The sequence below is a fragment of the Panthera onca genome, chromosome B2 (genome assembly GCF_046562875.1).
Source record: "Panthera onca isolate mPanOnc1 chromosome B2, mPanOnc1 haplotype 2, whole genome shotgun sequence".
NCBI lineage: Eukaryota > Metazoa > Chordata > Mammalia > Carnivora > Felidae > Panthera > Panthera onca.
In genome coordinates, this window is record NC_138343.1 from 44,389,281 (window position 1) to 44,413,727 (window position 24,447).

Below are 24,447 nucleotides of genomic sequence, written 5' to 3' on the forward strand. Positions count from 1 at the left end.
TAGCTTGAGAAGAATGCTGGTGCAATTTTGATTGGGATTGCATTGAATGTATAGATTGCTTTGGGTAGTATTGACATTTTAACAATATTTATTCTTGCAATCCATGAGCATGGAATGTTTTTCCATTTCTTTGTATTTTCTTCAATTTCCTTCATAAGGTTTCTATAGTTTTCAGCATACAGATCTTTTACATCTTTGGTTAGGTTTATTCCTAGGTATTTTATGCTTCTTGGTGCAATTGTGAATGGGATCAGTTTTTTTATTTGTCTTTCTGTTGCTTCATTATTAGTGTATAAGAATGCAACTGATTTCTGTACATTAATTTTGTATCCTACGACTTTGCTGAATTCATGTATCAGTTCTAGCAGACTTTTCATGGAGTCTATCGGGTCTTCCATGGGTAGTATCATGTCATTTGCAAAAAGTGAAAGCTTGACTTCATCTTTGCCAATTTCGATGCCTTTGATTTCATTTTGTTTTCTGATTGCTGATGCTAGAACTTCCAACACTATGTTAAACAACAGTGGTGAGAGTGGATATCCCTGTTGTGTTCCTGATCTCAGAGGGAAAACTCTCAGTTTTTCCCCATTGAGGATGATATCAGCTGTGGGCTTTTCATAAATGGCTTTTATGATATTTAAGTATGTTCCTTCTATCCCGACTTTCTCAAGGGTTTTTATTAAGAAAGAATGCTGAATTTTGTCAAATGCTTTTTCTGCATTGATTGACAGGATCATATGGTTCTTATCTTTTCTTTTATTAATGTGATGTATCACATTGATTGATTTGTGAATGTTGAACCAGCCCTACAGCCCAGGAATGAATCCCACTTAATCATGGTGAATAATTCTTTTTATATGCTGTTGAATTCGATTTGCTAGTATCTCATTGAGAATTTTTGCATCCGTATTCATCAGGGATATTGGCCTGTGGTTCTCTTTTTTTTTGATACAAGAGGTAATTTTAAAAATTACAGAATATCAAATAACAATTTTAAAAATGCCCAACACATTATCATGTTAATAAAACCAAGAGCACTATAAAGAACAAAAATACAATAAAATATAATTTGGCTTCACCACAGTGAAAAATTTACACTTTAAATAATAATAGAGGTGAATCTAAATATATTGTCAGCATACTGATGTCTTCCCCTGTTGTTGCAAAACAAACCCTCCATCCTTTTGAGAAATAGAAAAGTCTATATTTCACATTCTCAGAGCCCTTCCTCCTCAGAAGTAATAATTTCAATTCTTTTCTCTCTTAAGATAAAGGACTGGATAAGTTATAGTTCGCTCATTGTTAGAAATAACACTTGGGGGAAATAAATAAATGTTTGAAGCCACGTGTGGACACTGCCTGACCTCAAGCCACGATGATGCAATGCCTGTGTGGCCCATCTCATGGATGGGGGAAGGTCAGAGGAGAGGGGAGGCTGGGACAGGCTTGCTCTATCTTAATGGGCTGCCAGGCTACTCCCACTCTCAGGAGACATAGCTTATGTTTCAATATTTTCCACCACTGTTATTAGTGCTGATCCCTTTTCTGGAGAAGAGCTAGATATAAACAAATGCTGTTGTCCTTATTTATTTATTTATTTATTTATGGAAATTTGAGTTCTTATTCCCCCAGTGTTTGCCAGCACGTTTGCAAATTTATGGAGCACCCATATTTATTGATATGTGATTGAAGAAACATCAACTTTTGAGAGGGGTATTTTCCCCATTACACTTTTTCTTCCTGTCTGTCGCACCTGCTCTGTCCCCCTTCCATCAAGACAGGGACATGATTTTTGAATCACTATTATGTGCTGGCCACTGTGCCTTCACCTAATATTGTATGTAAGCTTCACCATGCCTCGGTGAGGCAAAAGTCAGTGCCTCACAGACTTTAATGTGCGTAAGGCCCCCCTGAGGATCTTGTGAAATTGCAGAGTGGGCCAGGGGTGAGGTCTGAGATGCTGCACAGTCCCCCAGCTGATGCTAATGTTTTTGGTCTGCCGGCCACAGCTTGAGTAGCAAGGTCTCTTTAGCAGTAATGTAGGTAACAGATTAAAAGAGCAAGCTGGAAGACAGATGGCCTGAAATAAGGTAGCAACAGTAAAGATACAACAGTGGTTCTTAAGTAGTATCACAGGAGAATCACTTTTAGGGTTAAAAAAAGTTCAGATGCCTGGGCCCAAACCGTTGGAAAAAGCCAACTTACTAGAGTTTCATTTTCGTTTATAATTCTTTTATCAAAGTTAAATTTACATGGACTGAAATTCACAAATCAGTGTAAAAGTCAGTGGCTTTTGATAAACGCATAAACTTATGGAACCCATCCTCCCATCACTCCAGAAATTTCCTGTGTGCATTTCCAGCCAATCTCTACCCCACGCTCCAAAAGACACGACCATTCGTTTACCTTATACATTAGTTTTACTAATGTATACTGATTTACCGATTTACTAATGTATACTGGTTTACCGATAAATGGAATCACACAGTATGTACTGTTTTGTATCCAGCTTCTTTTGCTCAACATGTTTTTGAAGATTTTCCATATTGTTGTGGACCAATACTTAATTCTTGTTTTACTACTCAGAAATATTCCTCAGTATTATGGCAGCTGTTTATCCCTTTTTCAGTTTATGGACATTGGGTTGTTTCACATTTGTGAAAGTCTTCTGTACAAGACTCTGATCATTGTGTACAAGTCTTTGTGGATATGTATTTTTTAATTTATCTTGGGCCAATGTCTAGAAACAGAATTGCTTGATCATATGGCAAATATATGTTTAACTTCAATAAAAATGCCAAGCAGGTTTCCGAAGTGGCTGTACCATTTTTCATTCTCACTAACGATGTAGCAGTGTTCCATTTGTTCCACATTTTCAGTAACATTGGCAATGTTTACCTTTTTAATTGTAGCCATTCTGGTGGTTGTAAAATGGACTCTCATTGTGATTTTAATTTGCATTTTCCTAATGACCATTGATATTTCCCACATTGTCATGTGCTATTGGCCATTTGTGTATCTTTTTTTATGAAATGTCTGTTCAACTCTTACCATGATTTTTTAAAAAGTTTTATTATAGTGAATATTTTCTCCCAGTCTATGACTTGCCTTTTTTGTTTGTTTTTTAAGCAGTGTATTGATTTATTAATCTTTTCAAAGAAGCAACTTTTGACTTGTTAATTTTCTCTTGTTTGTCTGCTTTCTATTTTGTTGCTTTTCGCTTTCTTTATTATTTCCTTTCTTCTACTTCCTTCCAGTTTAATTTGCTCTTCTTTTTTTATTTTTTATTTATTTATTTATTTTTTTAACGTTTTATTTATTTTTGAGACAGGGAGAGACAGAGCATGAACAGGGGAGGGTCAGAGAGAGGGAGACACAGAATCTGAAACAGGCTCCAGGCTCTGAGCTGTCAGCACAGAGCCCTACGCGGGGCTCGAACCCACGGACTGCGAGATCATGACCTGAGCCGAAGTCAGCTGCTTAACCGACTGAGCCACCCAAGCGCCCCTGCTCTTCTTTTTTTAAAATGAAGGTGGAATTTATATCATTGATTTTAAAACTTCATTTTTAGAATATAATATAATGCTATATATAATATGGCATCTAAATCTGTACATTTTATTGGAAACTATGCTTTTACTGTTTTTCACAAATTTTGCTATGGTTGTGTCTTTATTAAAATTTAGTTTAGATATGCGCTAATTTCTGTTGCAATTTTTTTAAATCAATGGGTCGGGGTGCCTGGGTGGCTCAGTTGGTTAAGCGTCCGACTTCGGCTCAGGTCACAATCTTGCAGTCCGTGAGTTCGAGCCCCGTGTCGGGCTCTGGGCTGATGGCTCAGAGCCTGGAGCCTGCTTCCGATTCTGTGTCTCCCTCTCTCTCTGCCCCTCCCCCGTTCATGCTCTGTCTCTCTCTGTCTCAAAAATAAATAAACTTAAAAAAAAAAATTTAAAAAAAAATAAATCAATGGGTCAATTAGAAGTGTGCTTTTCAATTTAGAAATGTCTGTAGCTCTTCTAGATATTCTATTATTAATTTCTAGTTTAATTTTGTTGAGGTCAGAGAACATACTGTATAAGATTTCAATCTTTTGAAATTTACTGAGACATGTTTTGTTTGTAACTATTCCATGTGCACTGGAAAAGAACTTGTATTTGGCTGGTTTGGAGCATGTTATTTTATCAACGTCAAATAGGTCAAGGTGACTGTGTTGTTCAAATACTTATATCTGCATAGAGTTTTGGACTTATTGTTTTATCTGTTACTGAGAGAGAGGTGTTAAACTCTTTGACTATAATTGCGCGTTTGTTTATTTCTTCTTTTTGCACTTGCGTGAAACTGCTCTTCTGTGCAAGCACATTGTCATATCTTGCTAAATTGACTCTTCTCATTTAGAGAAGTTTCTCTTTATGTCTGGCAGTCTTCTCTGTTTTGAAGTCTACTTTGTGTAATTTAAATCTAGCTACACCAACTTTATAAAACTTATTGTTTGCACTGTGCATCTTGTGCAACTTTTTACTTCCAACCTATCAATGTTTTTATATTTAAAGTGTCTCTTTTTCAGACAGTATATATTTGGGTCTTACTTTTTTATACAGTCTATAAACCTCTGAATTTTAACTCCAGTATTTGGTGTATTTATATTTAATGTAATTATTGATATCGTTTGATTTAGAACTAACAGTTATTATTTGTCTTTTATTTTTGCTTTTATTTCTTTTTGCCTTCTTTTGGTTAAATCCAAGAATTTAAAATTTCACTTGGGGCCTGTAGTGGCTTTTCAGCTCAATCCCTTTGTATTGTTTTGTGAGACTTTGCAGTAGGGATTACAATTTGTAGACCTAATATGTGACAGTATCCTTAGACTTAATATTGTGCTGTTTTGCATAAAATGTAAACATTTTAGAACAGTATAGTTTCATTTATAACCCTTTCTTTTGTGCTCTTGTTGGCTTATACTTTTCAACTGTATACTTTATAAACCTCATAATACAGTGTTACCATTTTTGCTTTAATCAGTTGTCTCTTAAAGTAATGAATGAAAAAAATTCTCTATAGTTACTTTTACACTTGATATTTCTGGTTCTGTTCATTCCCCCTGGAGATCTGGGTTCTTAGCTGGTGTCATCTCTCTTTAGCCTAATGAACTTTCTTTAGCATTTTTTGTAGAGCAAAACTGTTGGTGACAAATTCTCTTCTTTCTTCAAAATCACCTCCTTTTTGTCTTCATTTTGAAGGACTTTTTTTTTTTTTTTTTTTTTACTGGAAATAGAATGTAAGCTGATAGGATTTTTCTTTCTTTCTTTAAAGTTGTAATTATTATCCTTTTCCACATTTTATTATGAAACAACTTAAATATACAAAAAGCTAAAACCATTGTACAGTGAACACTCATATACTCATCACCTACATTATACAAACAACATTCTGCTATATTTGCTTTATCTCATCTATCCATCCTGTCCATCTTTCTAAACTTCTGTCAATACATTCTATTTTTGATACATTTCAAAGTAATTTGCAGGGACCAGTATGCTTTACCCCAAACACCTGAGCATGCATATCTTTAACTGAAATTTAATATTTATTTATAGTTCTTTTTAATGTAAGATGTACAGAGAGTAAAATGCATGAGTCTTAACTGTATAGTTCAATGGGTTTTACATATTACACTTCTACAATGTAAACATATTCATACAACTCCTATTAAGAGCACTTTTATCGGGTGCCTGGGTGGCTCAGTTGGTTAAGCCTCCGACTGTTGGCTTTGGCTCAGGTCATGACCTCCTGGTTCATAGGATTGAACCCTGTGTCAGGCTCTGCACTGGCAGCGTGAAGTCTACTGGGGATTCACTCTGTCCCTCTCTCTCTGCTCCTCCCTCCTCTCTTTCTCTTTCTCTCAAAACAAATAAATAAACTTAAAAAAAAAAGGGCACTTTTATTATCCCAGAAAGTTCTCTCATGCTTTTTATAGTTCTTCTCACCCTTCCAGAAACAACTCCTTTTTTGTTGTTGTTTTTGCCTGTTCTAGAATTTCATAGGAATGGAATCATATTTTACGGGGTTTTTTTTTGATTACCCAGTAAAATGTCTTTGAGATTCACCAATATTGTTGTGTTTATCAATAGTTTGTTCCTTTTTATTACTGAGTGGCGTTCCATTGTGTGAATAAAGTATATCACAGCTTAAACCAATCTCCCGTTGATAGACAATAGGCATTGATTCTACGTTTGAGCTATGATGACTAAAGCTACTCTGAACATTCTTGTACATGCCTGTTTGGAATATATGCTTTCATATTCATGTCTCTGGTGTAAATATCTAAAAGTGAGGGATGCCTGGGTGACTCAGTCGGTTAAGTATCCGACTTGGCCCAGGTCATGATCTCATGGTTTGTGGGTTCGAGCCCTGCGATGTGCTCTGTGCTGAGACCTCGGAGCCTGGAGCCTGCTTTGGATTCTGTGTCCCCCTCTCTCTCTGTCCCTCCCTGCTCGCACTCTGTCTCTCTGTCAAAACTAAATAAACCTTAAAAAAAATTTTTTAAGTGAAATTGTTGGGTTATAATACAGACATAGGTTTAGCATTGGATCTCTTTCAAAGTACTTGTACCTTTTTACAAACTTCTACAAATGAGGAATGAAAGTTCATTTACACCACTTTCCAACATTCGTTGCTGTTATTTTTTAAAATTTTAGCCATACTGGTGGACATGTAGTGGTATGTAACTGTGGTTTTAGTTTACTCATTGTCATTTTACTTTCTTTTTTATTTACTTATTGTTCATTTGTATGTCTTCCTTTGTAAAATACCTGTTTAAATAGTTTGCCCATTTAAAAGATTAGTTATTTGTCTTTCTTCTTTGAGTTGTAAGAGTGTTTTACATATTCTGGATGCAAGTCTTTCGTCAGATATGTATTTTGCAAACATTTTGTCCCAGTTTGTGTCAGCTTTCGTGACAACTAAGCTGTCTTGAGTACAAATATTCATATTACAGATGTCACAGAGGATAGGTAAAACTTCATGAAAATCTTTCATGTTGTTGTTGTTACCTGTGTTGCTTTTTATTGTAATTTACTGTAATTTACTGATTATTCCATTGATTATTTATTTAATGACCTTGATCTAATCTTACGACATCTGAACCGTGAATCTCTAATTTGGTAGTTTATTAAATGAAATAGGGTCAGGAAACCATAAAGTAAATACTGAGTAAACTGCCAAGAACTATAAACTCTTTGAGAGAATGCACAAAAGCAAATGTACAATAAATATAATGTAACTCGATATAACATAGCTTAATTTTTAACTTAGAGCCCTACCTTCAATGAGTTGATGGGAGAAAAAAGGACACACACTAAGTAAAACATAATCTCTGTTCCTCCAGAGTATCTTTCCTCCCCACCCCATGCTTATCTTTTGCAATGCCAGCATGTGTGCTTGTTAGGGGACAGGAAAGACATTTGATCTTTGGTCATTGGTCCTAACCTACAGTTTACCAGTAAGCATCTATTGTGCTGGCCTCTTCAGGTCCATTAGGCTTCTGCTGCTTTGGTTCCAAGTTTGGGTTATAGAAATCTTTTCCAGGGGCACCTGCGTGGCTCAGTTGGTTAAACGTCCGACTTCGGCTCAGGTCATGATCCCGCGGTTTGAGTCCGGCATCAGGCTCTGTGCTGACAGCTTGGAGCCTGGAACCTGCTTCGGATTCTGTGTCTCCCTCTCTCTCTTCTCCTCCCCAACTTGTACTCTGTCTCTCTCTCTCTCTCTCTCTCTCCCAAAAATAAATATTAAAATTTTTTTTCTTAAAAAAAAGAAAAAAGGAAATCTTTCCCAAGGCTGTTTCCAGCGCTGTTTAGTCTTGTCATCTCTCCAGAAGCTTTGCTGGGAAGCAAGGTAAAATACCATATGCGCTTCTCATGCTCTTAGAGCCAATAAACTTCTCAAAACTCTGCTGTCTTCCTCCAGCAAGAAGGTTATCTTTTTAGACTGCAGTGAGCACCATTCTCACTGCTTCTCTACAAGATACCTTATTCACACAGAAGACAAATGGCTTGCAGTCTTCTGCTCTGCAGCGGGACTCTCCTCAGGCAATTGCACTCAGGATCTCTCTGCTTGAATGGGGAAAGGGGAAGGGAGGAAATAAGGAAGTCAGTTTATAATTTTGTTCAGCTATACATAGGAGTGTATTCTTATTTTGTAGTTATATTTACATTATATATTTAAAGTTTGCACTTAATGTTTTTAAAACAATTTTTTTAATGTTTATTTTTGAGACAGAGAGACAGAGCACAAGTGGGGGACGGTCAGAGAGGGAGACACAGAATCCTTAGCAGGCTCTAGGCTCTGAGCTATCAGCACAGACCTGGATGCGGGGCCCAAACCCACAAACCGGGAAACCATGACCTGAGCTGAAGTTGGACGCTTAACTGACTGAGCCACCCATGCGCCCCAACACTTAATGTTTACATACAGGAGTAGTTTTATAGTTGTAGTTTCCAAGGAATCTACTAACTACCGAAAAATATACCCATAGACCTCTGTGGATTTCATGTGGTGGCAAGATTTTCTCTGAACCATGTTATATATATTATCTAAGGTTTAAGTAACGCTCATTGATACTTTTACTGATTTCTGCAGGGCTGAATGCCAAAGGAGCCATTCTTTACGCCTTTGAAATGTTCCGCCTCAGGTCTTGTGTGGATTTCAAGCCCTATGAAGGAGAGAGCTCATATATCATATTTCAGAAGTTTTCTGGGTAAGTATGAAATTTTACAAAGTGTGAAGCGACACATGTCTTTCAAAAGAAGAAACTGGAAAGAAACGGAAAGCAGAATCAAGTCTTGCTCTGTGAATTTTGAAACTATCGTATTTTTAATGTTCTAGATGAAGAATGAGTCGTTTGGCTATGTCTGGGCAACAGGGAGATTTATCTCAATTCTTTTCCTGGGTTTAGGTCATGTTTTAACTTGCGGAGTGTTTTTTTTTTTAGGTCAGGTGTATTAAAGTATAAATTACACTCTTTTTATGGTACTGTTTTAAATTTTTTTTTTTTAACGTTTATTTATTTTTGAGACAGAGAGAGATAGAGCATGAACGGGGGAGGGTCAGAGAGAGGGAGACACAGAATCTGAAACAGGCTCCAGGCTCTGAGCTGTCAGCACAGAGCCTGACGCGGGGCTCGAACTCACGGACCGCGAGATCATGACCCGAGCCGAAGTCGGCCGCTTAACTGACCGAGCCACCCAGGCGCCCCTTTATGGTACTGTTTTAAATTATAGTACTCTATTGGGTGGACCTATACATAGAAAAGTTCTATGTACAGTTTTTACTTTGTATTTCTCCTAGGAAATAAATGATATATCAAGAAAGAAGCTCTTCTTTCCCAGTGGTATTTATGTCATCCAACCTGGGCTAGATGCAGTGGGGAAGCCAAGCTGTCATCTGCTGTGACGGCCCCTCTGTGTCTTTCAGCACACATTTCCTCATGCTGCAGTTCCCCAAACTGCCTCTAGGTGTTGCCTGGATTTGGTTGTCTCGTTCTGATGGTGGTTTTGTTAATCATGGATGGATAGGAGATGGGGAAGGAAGTTAGCATATGATTTAGCCTCTCAAGTAGAAAAAATATGCAAAAAAATAGCAGTGAAAAAAGTAAAAATTGTGGCGACCACTTAGACACGAGTTCCTTACTTACCTGAGTGCTTTTTTCCTTAGCTCGGACTTTTATTAAAACTGCAATTTATGCACACCTACTCTGGGCCGGGAAGTGTGTTAGTCTCTAGACACAAAGAAGCATGCCGCAGGGTCTTAGATCCCACAGGGTTTACAGCTGGCAGCTGGGGGTGGTGGAGAAAAACAATAGTTATATATGCTAAGGGGAGTGCCGTGGGCCATAAGAGGGCAGAAGCAGGAACTCTCACTTAGCATGTAGTGAAGCATCAGGGAAAGCCACACTGCTTGTTAAATGAAGAGGGGAGAAGGACATAGAGGCAGAAGAGAGGGAGGTACAAAATGGGGGATGGGAAGAGAGGGAGAGAAGCGGGGGGAGAAGAAGGAAGAGGAAGAGGAAGAGAAGAGAGACAAGAAAAAAGCAAACATAAACACGAATGTGTCTTACTCGGAGAACTCATGTAAGGGGCATGTAAGGGGCAGTGAGATGAGCCGTGGAGCCAGGCGATAAAACGGAAGCCTGGTAATAGACAAACCACGCATGCAGGAGTGCCCTCTTCTGTGCGTGATTCATTATATGTTCAGTTTTCCATTTTGGAAAGATTACTCTAGCAACCGTGGATAAAGAATCGAAGTAGGGGCAAGACTGGTGGCGGCAGACCAATGAAAGAATGTCCCAATCGTCCAGGACAGAAATGAAATGGACGCACACTAAAGAAGAGACAGTTGGAATAGAGAAAAGGGAATGAATTTCAAAACAATGAAAACAGGGGGACTTCTCGAAAGCTGGTGGCTAGTTGATGGGAAGGGTTAAGAAGAATGAGGAATCTAAGATTTTTGATTCAGTGACTGCCGGGTGGTTACTTCATTCACTGAGCTTGGGAGTATTGCCAGAAGAACCGCTATCAGGGTAAGAGACTGAATGTGTTCCTGGACATGCTCTGAGGTTCTTGTGGGTCATGTAAGTGGAGATAACCAATAGTGTTCCCACAGTTCCTCTTTTTGTGAAGGAAAAACATGTAAAATACACCTTGGACCTCGCCAAGAACACGGATTTTAGAGTTTCTCTGCTTTTGACATGTTCGTTTTGTCCCTTGGCAACCTTTGCACTTCAAGAAAGTACGGAAGCTGGGGTGCTGGGTGGCTCAGTTGGTTAAGTGTCTGACTTCGGCTCAGGTCATGATCTCACGGGTTCGTGAGGTTGGGCTCTTGTGCTGACAGCTCAGAGCCTGGAGCTTGCTTCAGATTCTGTGTCTCCCTCTCTCTCTGTCCCTCCCCCACTCACACTCTGTCTCTTTCTTTCTCTCAAAAATAAATAAACATTAAAAAAAAATTTTTTTTTAAGTACCAAAACCTTTAATTATTTATTGAAGGTTTCAGGGAAAAAAAGTTCATTTTCTTAACACTTTTATTTCCATTTGTAGCTACCACGGTTTCTCTTTTTTTTTTTTCTCTTAAAAATAAAATGAAGCTAATACGATCACTTTCCAAAAGTTCTCTTTCCCCTAGTAAAATTCTCTGGACTTCTTCTCAGTTTGTAACTCAATCCCCAAGTACTTGATGAAGGGGAAGGTCAGTTTTAAGGGATGTTCTTTCTTGTGAAATCTGAGTCTGGGAGATTCTTACTGCCTGTGGCTTAAGTTAGGGGAACGGAAAAAGGAGGAAGAATGGTGAAAAAACTGGACCAAAGGGCCCAAAAACCTTCAAGGCCCTGGTCCCCTGAAGGGGGTGGGGGAGTTAACTGGGCTCTTTCTAGAAAGATAAGGTAAAAGAGTCAGACAGGCAGAGTTGTGGCATTTTTGCAACTTACACATTTCTGTTGGGAGAGGGATGTTTAAAAACAAGATAAATAAGTACTTCCTCTGGATTGTGGGTATTTTGCAGAGTCAACTCTAGTTTGGAATAAAATGCCACCGTCAGAGATGCAAAATGATCATGGTGATGCTTGCATAACTCAATACATTTACAAAAGAGCATTGATTGTATTCTTAAAATTGGTGAATTTCATGGTATGTAAATTATACCTTAAAAAGTTGTTGGAAGATAATTAAGATCTATCTTTGAGTAGAAACCAAAGTCATTAGCATTTGAAGGTATATGATGTTAGCAATCTTGGTGACAACAATGGTGGGTAAGACATTGTGATTGTCATCAAAGAACTTCTAATCCATTGGTCACACTTAAAAGATGGGCGGGGCACCTGGGTGGCTCTGTTGGTTGGACTTCAGACTTCAGCTCAGCTCTTGATCTCACAGGTTCGTGAGTTCAAGCCCCCATGTAGGGCTCTGCGCGCTGACAGCTCAGAGTCTGGAGCCTGCTTCAGATTCTGTGTTTTCCTCTCTCTGCCCCTCCCCTGCTCACACTCTGTCTCTCTCTCAGAAATGGATGAACATTAAGAAAAAATTTAAAGTATGAGCAGATCTCTTATTCTGTTGAGCACTGGTTATAGATCCTGTTCCACAACTTAAAGCAGATGAGACAATTCGTGGAAAGCTTCAGATTTGCCACTAGAGGCGGAAAGTTGGATTTATGAGAAAAGACAAAAAATAATTGGGAAAAAAAGGGGCAAGAGACTGCACCATGATGAATTTAGAGAATCTGCCAGCAGTTGCTGAGTCTACTGCTTTCTGTGAGAAGTTATGTGTCCTTCTTCCCCCGAGTCTTTAGAACTGGTAGGCAGCCAGCCCTGTGCTTTGGTAGTGCTGCAGATTGGCCAACAGCCAAAGTAGACTCGTCTCTTTAATGAGGTTCTTTTTCATGATTGTAAAATTGATACCTGCTCATTATAGGAAATTTGGAAATTCATTAAAGTACAAAGGAGAAAAATTCAAATCAACCACAGCCACGACCCAGAGACAACTTAATACTGTGGTACAGAGGCAATAGTGTTATACTGTGGAATGTCCTTTGAGTTTGTGGAGGTGAGAAAGAATGCCAACTTTTACTTTTTTCTACCTGGTGCATTATTAGGATTGATTTGCCTCTGAGTAGGTATCACACTGATAATCGACCATCACTTTTATTTTTTTTTTAAATTTTATTTATTTATTTTGAGAGAGAGAGAGAGAGAGAGAGAACAAGCATGGACCATTGTGGAGGGGCAGTTGGGGGTGGGGGAAGCAGAGAGAGAACCTCAAGCGGGCTCTGCATTGTCAACATGGAGCCCAATGCAGGGCTCGAACTCAGAAACCATGAGATCATGACCTGAGCTGAAATCAGGAGTTGGAAGCTTAACTGACTGAGTCACCCAGGGGCCACTGGGCCACCACTTTCAAAGACTGTATGTTATTCCCTGCAGGGAATGTTGCTCAGTTAACTAGTCCCCTATTTTGAACTATTAGCTTATGAGAATGTCGTTGAAAATTCCTTTTTTAAAATCAAACCTAACTTCCTTCAAATTTGTGTTCTGGAACCCCATGAATTACAGCCACTTGAGAGTTCTTTAGGAGAAAATCTCCCTCTCCTCTTCTTTAAAGGTGCTGGTCTGAGGTTGGCGATCAACACGTGGGACAGAACCTTTCCATTGGCCAGGGGTGTGACTATAAGGCCATCATTGAACATGAGATTCTCCACGCTTTGGGATTTTACCATGAGCAGTCAAGAACTGACCGGGATGACTATGTGAACATCTGGTGGGATGAAATTCTTCCAGGTGTGTACAGACCCAAGGGAGTTGGGTGGGATTTACCTTGGTCGCTTGTTGGGACCAACCCTGGGATGTCTAAGCCACACCGGTGTGCAGACAGAAGCTTCAGCTAGAGCACAGTGGAGGAAAAGTGTATTATTTGTTGGCCTATTCTGTGGGTGTTGCTCATCTGATCCTAACTGACCCCAGAGAAGGGCCTTAGGGAGTGATGTGTGTTGGCTAACTCAATGCCAACTGAAAGTTCATCGGAAGCTTTTGCTTTGTTTCGGTGTTTTTGTTGAAAATCCATCTAGAATGCTATCATCCTGTCATTGTAAATTGAAGTAGGCTTCCAAGGATGTCATGGCCATTTTTCTGGGTGTGAAATCTCATGTAGGTCTAGGAGTCTGCATGAGGTTTAGCTGAACAAAAGACGACTCTAATATATACTCAAGAACTTTGCTGGTGCTTTACCAAATCAATGATAGGTGTTTAAAAACAGACCAAAACAGGGGCGCCTGGGTGGCTCAGTCGGTTAAGCGGCCGACTTCGGCTCAGGTCATGATCTCGCGGTCCGTGGGTTCGAGCCCCGCGTCGAGCTCTGTGCTGACAGCTTGGAGCCTGGAGCCTGTTTCAGATTCTGTGTCTCCCTCTCTCTGACCCTCCCCTGTTCATGCTCTGTCTCTCCCTGTCTCAAAAATAAATAAAACATTAAAAAAAATTAAAAAACAAACAAACCAAAACAACAACAAAAATGAATTCTTTCATCTGAAATTGTCTCCCCAATTGTGTTAACTCTGGCTGATGATCTGAGTTCTAGTTAGTCAAAATTGACTGGCCTTTCTTCCTCCTGTACCCCTCCTCCCCTTCCTTCTCCTCCTTCTTTCTTCCTAAATACCTCTCTCCTCCTGTCCCCAGCCACATTGTGCAAGGGATAATACAGTCTTATTTCACTTATTGTTATGCAGGTATGTTGTTCTAACAATTTCTGTTCTGTTCTGTAGTTTCTTTAGACTTCCTTGGCATTACCTTTCCTAATTGTTTGAGACAACTAAATGGTGCTCTTAGGTATATGAAAAACACTCTTTTATCGAACAGCTTCCCAATGTGCTGGGAAGAAAGCCAATACTGTGTTTCTGAAAACATCTAGTTTTTAATTAGGACTTAATTCAGGAAGTGGGAAAACATCTTTTTTGGCAGCAATAGATTAATAAAACTTTCATGTATTAAAATGCCTTTACCATTACCAATCGTGGTTTTCACAAAGCAAGTAATTGTCTTATAATTATCTGTTTTATTTAGATACCAGTTTCACATATGGGTTCATATACGGCAGTGCGTCTATAATGATTCGACTTTGAGGGACTCGTCAGAACCACGATTACACATACCCCACATACACTTCCACCCATCCTACCAACCAACCACTGAGCTAAAGTAATATTTTTCTTCACCCCTCAGTCCAATCTAGAGATATATTAACAAGTATTCACCCGGACATGAAATAACAGATCAAGTTTAATGCATTTGTCTCCTAGATGTAAGTGTGTTAGAACTGGGTCTGTGTAGGAGGGAAAGGAGAGTGGGGGTCATTGGTCCAGGGCACTGGTATTTGCCTCTGTATTTGCCTCTAGGCTTGACTTTCTTACCTCCCTGTACATATACTTGGTTCTGCTGAACATTCAATAAGGATGCAGAGAACGTTCACATTTTTCAGTCTTGGAGAACACAACGGTTAGTGTTTTAATACCATTTTAGGCCAAATGATTTCTCTTTCTCAGAGGGAGCCAACGCATTTGACAGGGTAATTTTCAGACTGGCTCAGCTCTTGGCTGAACATGAATTACTCAACACATGTTGTTTATCTCCTCCCTATATTTTCATATTCCGTATATCTAAATTGCTCACTATCTCTGGAGAACTGTTCTCAAATGAGACATCGAATTAATAAGACAGTAAGGGAGGGCACTATTATTGCTCAGGGTAATTTATAACTTTCATTGCATCTCATCTTTCGTAGATGACTATCTAATTGTTCAACCTAAGAAGATAGTATACTGGCAACGTAGTTCTCTCCCCAAATCCGTCTCTGTTTCCGTCTCCGTCTCTTAAGCCAGAAGTGTGTTTTCTGGATCATTTCTCTCCCACCAAGGAAAGACCTCAATTTCTGAGGTCAAGCAGGATTCCGCAAACTACAGCTTGTGGGTCATATCCACTTGCTCTTGTAAATAAAGTTTTATGGCAACACAGCCATGCCCGTTTATTCACCTATTTCCTATGGTTGCTTTTGTGCTACAATGACAGAGTTGAGTAGCTGTGACAGAGACCACATGGCTCCCAACGTCAAAAACATTTTCCGCCCGATCCTTTACACAAGAGATTTGCTGACTGGCCTCTCTGGGGTACAAGATGGCTCCCTCTTCGAGGCTCTCAGCTGCAAGTTCCCTGAAGGCAGGACCTGGCCCATCCTACTCTCTGACAGGGGCCACCACCACTTAGCATAGCTCCTCAGATATGGATAGTAGGCACAGCAAAAATGTGTTGAATAAAATTTAAAAAATTACTCAAAACATTTATGTCGTGAAGCATTGTGAAAAGAATCCTTGAGTAGTAAAGAATGAAATGATCTATTCTAACCCGGTGATTTTAGTTAAAGTTAAGGAAAACCTATCCGGTGAATTTGAGAGTGCTTTTCTTAAGATTTCATCACAAGTCACCAGGAGATCCCAGACCAAGCCTCAGTCCTCACACTGGCTGGATATTCTTTCTAGTTCTATCCCTTAGGGTAGGACAACCTAGGGCCAAGTGTTCTGGAAGGAGTTACTTTCCCCTTCTGTTTGGCTCATTTGTTTCTTACAGTCCTGTGCCACCTTCGAAAATGCTTTGATCCCTTTCAGGTTAAGTCTCCATGAAATCCCATGAATTGGGAGGATGAAACATTGGTATTCTCATTTATAGTTAAAATCAAGTTTTGATCAGCAGGGTTCATGGCTTTTCCAAAAGCATTTAGAGACTCCCTCCAGCACTCGCTAGACCACTTCACGTTGTGCCACTCTTCTTCAATCCTAAATGCATCCACGTTGATGTCTTCGTAAGGTAGTTAAAAACAACTGGATGGGAAACTAGAAAAGGAGAAATACATGAAGATGGGAAGTCACAATTGGGGGAGTTATGAGCCTTCTCATTCAGTTTTCCTGCCACTCCCTAAGAAGGAAATTAAAAATCTGTGAACTTCTCATGATTGCTGCTGAAACAGTACATTCCTGATGGCTAGTGGATTAAAGGAACATCTGATTGGTTTTCTGATTCCAGCATTTCACTCTGCAATATATATTATCTTACTTGTGTTAATCTCATAAAAATATTTTCCTTTTCTATTTTGGACCGAAAGTCAATTTTGCGCTTCCTATTTTATTTTTCTGTCCATGAGGCCATTTCTGGAAAAGGATGTGAACCTTGATTGACAGGATGCCCCTTTCTTGGAAGCTACTGACCTTTCCTTCTGCCCCTTGAATTGACTTTCTAACCTATGGAATTGCTGACCAGGTACAGCTTTTGGTGGATGAGGTAGTTGCTTATTAGCAAGATGTATCAATCCTGAATATTTTTCTGAATACACAAATTTCCTTTTCCTGCCGTTTGGAACACCTGCCTCTACTTTAATGTTTTATCTTCTCTTTCTTAAAAGCTTATACTGGGGCGTCTGGGTAGCTCAGTCGGTTGAGCGTCCGACTTCGGCTCAGGTCACGATCTCACGGTTCGTGAGTTTGAGCCCCGCATCAGGCTCTGGGCTGATGGCTCAGAGCCTGGAGCCTGCTTCCGACTCTGTGTCTCCCTCTCTCTCTGCCCCTCCCCCATTCATGCTCTGTCTCTCTCTGTCTCAAAAATAAATAAACATTAAAAAAAAATTAAAAAAAAAAAGCTTATACGTATACACACACACACACATTTATTTATTCATTTATTTGTGAAATGAATCTTATGTAAATGTATACAAATATTTAATAAATTGTATGCAAATCTATAAATTAATTATAACATGCGTTTTTATCTTATTTTTAAATATACTTTTAATTTTTATAAGTGGATATACTATTATATATTTTTTAATGTAATTAAAATATGATTTGTTAGGGGCACCTGGGTGGCTCAGTCAGTTAAGTGTCTGACTTTTTTTTTTTTTAACATTTATTTATTTTTGAGAGACAGAGTGAGACAGAGCACGAGTGGGGGAGGGAGAGAAAGAAGAAGAGAGAATCCTAAGCAAAATCTCAACTCAGGTCTTGATCTTAGGGTCGTGATATTCAGGCCTGTGTTGGGCTCCACTCTGGGCATGAAGCCTACTTAAAAAAAATTATTTGTTGCTATTAATTAATAATATGTATTGATATTATGTACATTATGCTAGTATAAAATATGTTAAGTATATATATATGTATATTTAAATCAAATGTTCATTTTTTCTTTGTGGTCTCTGCTTAAGTATCTAGTCAAAGGGGGCACGACAGGGGAAATGATATAACTAAAAAGGACCCATCGATTCTCTCTCTGATAGGTTTTGAGCACAACTTTAACACCTACGATGACAGCTTCATCACAGACCTCAACACGCCCTATGACTACGAGTCTTTGATGCACTATGAGCCTTTCTCATTTAACAAGAATGAAAGTGCTCCTACCATCACGGCCAAGATCCCTGAGTTTAACACCATCATTGGGCAGCGCCTGGACTTCAGTGCCACTGATTTGGAGAGGCTGAACCGAATGTATAATTGCAGTGAGTACTGCTGGGTCTGAGAAGTAGGTAATCGAACCTCAACAGAGCTTCCTCTGCTCCCCCAGTTTCCCCTATATTTCCCTTCACTATTCTTTCCTGTTCTAGTGAAGGACAGTGGACCAGCCACATAACCTTAACTTATCGCTAGATTAGAAAAAATGTTAACACCTGCCTCACAGGATGGTTATGAAAATCAATTACGTGGTTGTGTTTTGCAAAGTAAAAGTATTGGACCAATGATGTAAGAAGCTGTAATTGTCCAGCTTCTTTAGCATCCTTTTGAATGGTGCATCATTCTGTAAATCTCAAGATAGGGGACAAGCTTGGAAGTATTTTTTATCCTGCAAAATTCTTTACCCAGAGTAGTTGTTCTAGAGCAATCTACTGCTCAGAGATGGGATGTTTTCTAAAATGACTCTACTAGTCTTGAGAGACACATTCTTTAATTCTGTTCAATATGTATGTACAGAAGACTTACTACATACAAAGATCTACTAGGTACCTCCTTCTTGATCTAAAGGAGTTCTTGGTTGGCATTTATAGCAAAGCATGATGACAGGTCTTTTTATCATCTGACTCTGTGAGGTGGGTAGGGCTGCATCTATGTTGGATGTCCTAAGATGTAATAGATGACAGCAGAATTTGCATTTGAGAAAAGTCAAGAAAGTGTGCTGTATCTGAACAATGAGGTCTTTTTAGCACAAGACATCAGGTATTTGAAATAAGAGGACTTAAACTTTAAACCAGGTGACAAAAATATCATTTGCAGCCACAACGCACACCCTTTTGGACCACTGTGCTTTTGAGAAGGCAAACATCTGTGGGATGATTCAGGGGACCAGAGATGATGCTGACTGGGTCCATGAGGACAGTTCTCAGCCTGGACAAGTGGACCACACCTTGGTGGGACAATGCACGGGTGAGTGAAGGCAGAAAGTAGGAACTCTACAGTGGTTCACCAGGTTCAGTTAGGGAATGGCAGCTTACATGTTTTGTCTCAATTGCAATGTTAGTTATCCAACATGGAAACCTGAACAAGCACAAAGAACATTTCTCATATCTTAATTATTAGCTCAACAAAAAGCATGCAGGTTCTGGGCGTGCAACAGAAAGATGCATTTAGGTCATGACAACACTAATACAGACTTGTGGTTGCTAATACATGATTTTGTCAATAAAGGTCATGTCTCTAGAACAGTGCCCTCCAATTGAAGTATAATACAAGTCACATACATAATGTGAAATTTTCTAGTAGCTACGTAAAAAAGAAACGAGAAATTGTCGCTGGCTACACATTTTATTGAACCCGATATATTCAAAATATTGGCATTTTGACATGCTATCAATATTAAAGTTATTAATAAGCTACTCCACACTTTTGTACCAGGTATTTGAAATCTGGTGTGTATTTTACCCTTGTAGCACATCTCAGTCCGGATTGGTCACAATTCAAGTGCTCAAATACCACGTTTGGTAGCCGCCATATTGGATGGCACAGCTTCAGATCGTTCTTAGGTGTGTTTTGTACAGTGAAAAAGTCATAAAGTCAGACGGACCCGGACAGGAAATCTGGCCCCACCACTTGCTAATTGTAACCACAGAAAGTTGTTTTTGTTGGTGCCTTTTTTTTTTAAGTCTTCGCTTTTGTCAGCCTCTCTGAGCATTCCAGGATTTTGACACTTAAGCATGAAGGTGGAAGGAAATAATGCATATAAATCCTCCGGCTGCAGACCAGCAGCTGCCCTCTCTATTTTTTTTATATCTTCCCTTTCTGTCCAGAGGTTCCATTCATTTTTTTTATTTCTACTTTAGCAGCCTTTTAGTTTGTGCCTGTCTTAGAAAAAAATCTCAATCCTATAGATTATAGTCAGTTTCTAAAGACTAGACTGTTACTGCCTGTGGGAGTTGGTTATATTTCCTTCACAGAAGGGACCTGGCTTGTCACTCAGTTGCCAGGCCACTGGGCTCAGAGGTTGTAAACAATTGCCACTCTCCCTCCAGCCTCGGCAAAGGGTGAAAGTCTCTGTCACACATCATATTACTAAACACATAATCTCAAGTGTCCAAAGGGTGATCTAAGTCTGAAGTTCCCTCTAAATTCCCATCAGAGCTTCCCACCCACTCTCTCCCGTGGGCTGGCTGACAGGCCAATGTACAGTTGCAGGCTAAACAGAAGGGTGACCTTCATGTGAGAGGTCCAAGTAACCTAACAGGAACAACGTCCCAGCACCTTAATAGGAAAGGAAAGAAGAAATATCTAAAAAGTTTTATCAGGTTAGCTTGACAAGCCATTATGCATCTTCCACGGGGGACATTTAATGGGAGTGTATTCCCTCTGCTAGAGGGCACCAGTGGTGGTAAGGTAGATGTATAGACTCAAAGAGCACAAAGGATCCCTTGGGATAGAAGCCACCTCCCATCTGAAACCAGGAGAGATGAATGGGCACCTTCTAGTTAGTGGCAGAGCATGGGCAAGAATTCAGGTGCCCCGATTCCCAAGTCCGAGTTATTGGACTTTCATTTCCTACCCCTCAGTGCACCTGGGTGAAATTCCTCAGCAAGGACCACCTGGAGACCCTCTTAGCCATGTGACCTCTTGTATTTGACCCAAGCACTCAGTAATTCACAACGCAGACAATTCAGGCTAGTAAGGTCAAGTACTCAGAAGAACATGCAAGAAAATATCATGTTTCCCGATATAACATTAAAGCCATTATGATATTGTTAAGCTTTGTAGAAAGCTTATTTAACCACTGATGCTTGCTGCCATTGGGGAAGGTACAGTGCCCCATGTATGACGCTGGATGAAGCGGAGAGTCATATTGCCAAAGTACCTAGAACTGTACTAGAAGCTCACTTCGTTTGTACTTTGTGAGATATTTTGAGTGGGATGTTTGGTAAGAAGTTGAACGCTGTGGTACAGCTTGAAGGGCTTCTTTATATGCAAGAATTGTTCTTTGTGGTTGACTTTGATGTGCTGATTTTCCATATGACATATTCCTTGAGCTGCCTGCTTCTTTTGGGGGAGAGAGTTCTGAGGTTTAGGAGTTGGACAAATCCCAGCCTGGTTACAAAGACAGACATTTTGCACCCTCCTTTTCAGTGTTCTTTCGAAGCTTTCCTTACAGGCAAGAGAAATCTTCAACTAGTCCCCTTAATATGCCTCGAATGCCCCTTCTTAAGGCACAGTAAGTGTGATTCTTTACCAACAATAATACATCCAATTGCAGGCTAGAAACAGGTGAGACTGAATCTTTATTATCATAAATATTTAAATTCCAGTTTCCAAATATGGGGAGCGCACAGTTTGTTATACAACCAGGAAGTCAGCTCTTTTCCTTGGAATGAATCTCTAATTCAAACAAGAAAGCCAATGAGGAAGATAGAATTCATCTCAGAGATGAATTTGCTTGAAGCCCATGTCTCCTTAAGTCAGAGGTATACATTTCACAGGCTTGGGTATTAGAAGAGGCACTGGGGAGCTGGGGCTTTAGCTGGGGAGTCAGTTCATGGAGACACAAAGGAGACTTACTGACAAGCCATCTTTGTTCATTTTCCCCAGTAGAGTTCTAGCTTGTGTTGCCTAGATGATGGCCATTGTTCACTATTTCACTTGGCTGGCATCCAGGGCCCCCTGGGGTGTGGGCAGCTGGAGATGGGTCATTGGGGTGCTCTCGCCACAGGTGCCGGCTACTTCATGCACTTCAGCACCAGATCGGGGGTGGCAGAAGAGGCAGCCCTGCTGGAGTCACGGATTCTTTACCCAAAGAGGAAGCAGCAGTGCCTGCAATTTTTCTATAAAATCACAGGAAGCCCTTCAGATCGACTCGTCATCTGGGTCAAGAGGGATGACAGCACGGGCAACGTTCGCAAGCTGGTCAAGGTGCAGACCTTCCAAGGTACCTAGAGACATTCATGCAGGGGCTGATTTGGCTTAAATCTGGGATCCTGCTCCTTCTTCCCCTTTCCCTTCCCCTTCTGTTGCTCCCTTCCCCCCCCACCTCTTTGTTCCTTCTTCTCCTCTTCTTTCTCCTCTCCCTCTTCTTCCTCCCTTTTCCTGCACCTCCCCCCCCCCCCCCAACCTGCTCTTCTAAGAGCCCAGCATAATGTCTGGTATGTTTTAACCCCTCAGTGAATATTTTAACCACTCAGAAGTCAGAAATAGCATCAAAAATTTAAGTGAGGCTGAAATACACTTTTGCAAGAGGTCCTAGACCCTCAAGATCCTTTCTGGTTTCTTACGCTGCCCAGCACAGGACCCCATGTTCTAGAATGACCTCACTTCTTACTCAGTTCTTTATTCAGAATTATTACTTCCAATTCAGTCTCAGGAAAAAAGCAAGTAGACCTAATTTTCACTAGAATGTGAATTATCTGGATAGTAGCAACCCTGATTGTATTATTTGCTTCCTGAAAGAGGATGGATCCCCTACTTGGTGGAATTTCAGATAATATGGAAAACAGAAAAAATTAGGTGTTAGTGGGTGAGTCGGTTCTGCATAGGGGAGATCCAGCTTGTCCTGTATGTGAACATTTAATGTAGAGTCTGTCATATATCTCTCTAGCATCAAGTCATAGGTTGGACCATATGAAGTTGCCATTATTTGACTTTGAGTTTACAAAATGATTGTTTTATATGGTTCAGACTAATATTTAGGTATTCAGTGCAAACATTAGGGGCTGGGGTGCATTTATACCATGAAACCCATGGGGAAACACAGAACCTATGGAATTTAATAATAATGGAAAACAAATTCTGGTTAATATTTGAGTATGAGGGGTGTCTGGGTGGCTCAGTTGGTTAAGCATCTGACTTTGGCTCAGGTCATGATCTCGCTGTTTGTGGGTTCAAGCCCTGTGTCGGGCTCTGTGCTGACAGTGTGGAGCCTGCCTGGAATTCTCTCTCTCTCCCTCTCTCTCTGCCTTTGCACTCTCTCTCTCTCTCTCTCTCTCAAAAATAAATAAACTTAAAAAAAGATTTGAATATGCATGTGAAAATAAATTATAGTGTATCTTTTTACAGTTATTTTCCTTCAGTAGGTATGTGACTTTGGAGAAGTTCCTTAACCAGTTTATAACAGTATCTACCTCATAGGGATGCTATGAGGATTACATTAGATAATTCATATAAATCTCTTGGCCTGGCACCAGATTCATAGTCCGTGCTCAATAAATGTTGGCCACAGTTGTCACCAACCTTATTCTCTGTCCTTAGGAGATTTGGACCAAAATTGGAAAATTGCCCATGTGACACTTAGAGAAGAAATGAAGTTTCGCTACCTTTTCCAGGGCTCAAAAGGTGACCCCCAGAACTCAAATGGGGGAATTTACCTAGATGATATCACCCTGACGGAAACCCCATGCCCCACAGGCGTTTGGACAGTACGGAATTTCTCGCAGGTCCTTCAGAGCACAGTTAAAGGGGACAAGCTCCTGAGTCCTCGATTCTACAATTCAGAGGGATATGGTTTTGGGTTGACTTTGTACCCTCATGGCAGAACAAGCTACAGTCCATCTGGCTACTTAGGAGTTGCTTTTCACCTGTGCAGTGGGGAGAATGATGCTATCCTGGAGTGGCCAGTGGAAAACAGACAGGTGATAATGACAATACTCGACCAGGAACCCGATGCCAGGAATAGAATGTCCTCAAGCATGGTGTTCACTACCTCTAAGTCCCAGACATCTTCAGGTAGGTGCTCTAAGATCTGCCACTTGACCCAAAAGGGCCAACAGATGTGGTTCCCATCTGTGTACAAGAGGTTAACACCTCCTCTCACATTTCCTCTTCGGGTGTATCAACAGCATAGTCATGTGGGAATAGTAAGCTGAAAATGTTCAATGTCATTGTATCTCCCTTCTCTTTTCAGAATTTACTCTTCAAGCATTTATTAAGGACGTGCACTGGGCCAAACTCAGTGCCCTGTACCCAGCATAGAAGCAAATCAGGCAGTTCCTGCTTCGTCTAACTCAGTCTAAATGAGAGAACAGGAACTGCTAATCATTTATCAAATACTCAGAATTTCCTAGCCTCTGTGCCGAACTAATGCACTGACTCCTAAAATATTAGTGATCGTCAGCATGTCAATGAAACAAGGTTGTATCAATAAAGAAATGCACAGAATTTTTAATTTTCAAATGAAGAACCTTAAGCCTTAAAAGGAAGAGGCTATCGCCATCCTGTCTTTCCCTCTTCACTGAGGAAGTGACCTAGTAATGGACAAATGACCATTCAGAGCTCTGGTTCTCTGCCCCTCCCCCTTCCCAATTCTGAGTTTTGATTCTCCTGGAAAGCATAAATAATCTGATTTTTTCCAACTTGGTTTTTTTTTTTTTTTTTTTCTAAGAAAGCTCTATATACTCATTAAAGACAAGTTGGAGAGTG

General features: G+C 40.0%; 1 protein-coding gene across 1 annotated transcript in view; it reads left to right on the forward strand.

Moving 5' to 3' along the window:
- The window catches only part of MEP1A (meprin A subunit alpha), a 40,899-nt gene that overhangs the window by 11,588 nt on the left and 4,864 nt on the right, over positions 1 to 24,447 (forward strand). Inside the window, exons 5-10 of the mRNA XM_060617187.3 lie at positions 8,635 to 8,752; positions 13,140 to 13,315; positions 17,844 to 18,065; positions 18,835 to 18,984; positions 21,749 to 21,964; positions 23,281 to 23,754. Coding sequence (XP_060473170.3) covers positions 8,635 to 8,752; positions 13,140 to 13,315; positions 17,844 to 18,065; positions 18,835 to 18,984; positions 21,749 to 21,964; positions 23,281 to 23,754 — 1,356 coding nt within the window. The remainder of the gene's footprint in view (positions 1 to 8,634; positions 8,753 to 13,139; positions 13,316 to 17,843; positions 18,066 to 18,834; positions 18,985 to 21,748; positions 21,965 to 23,280; positions 23,755 to 24,447) is intronic.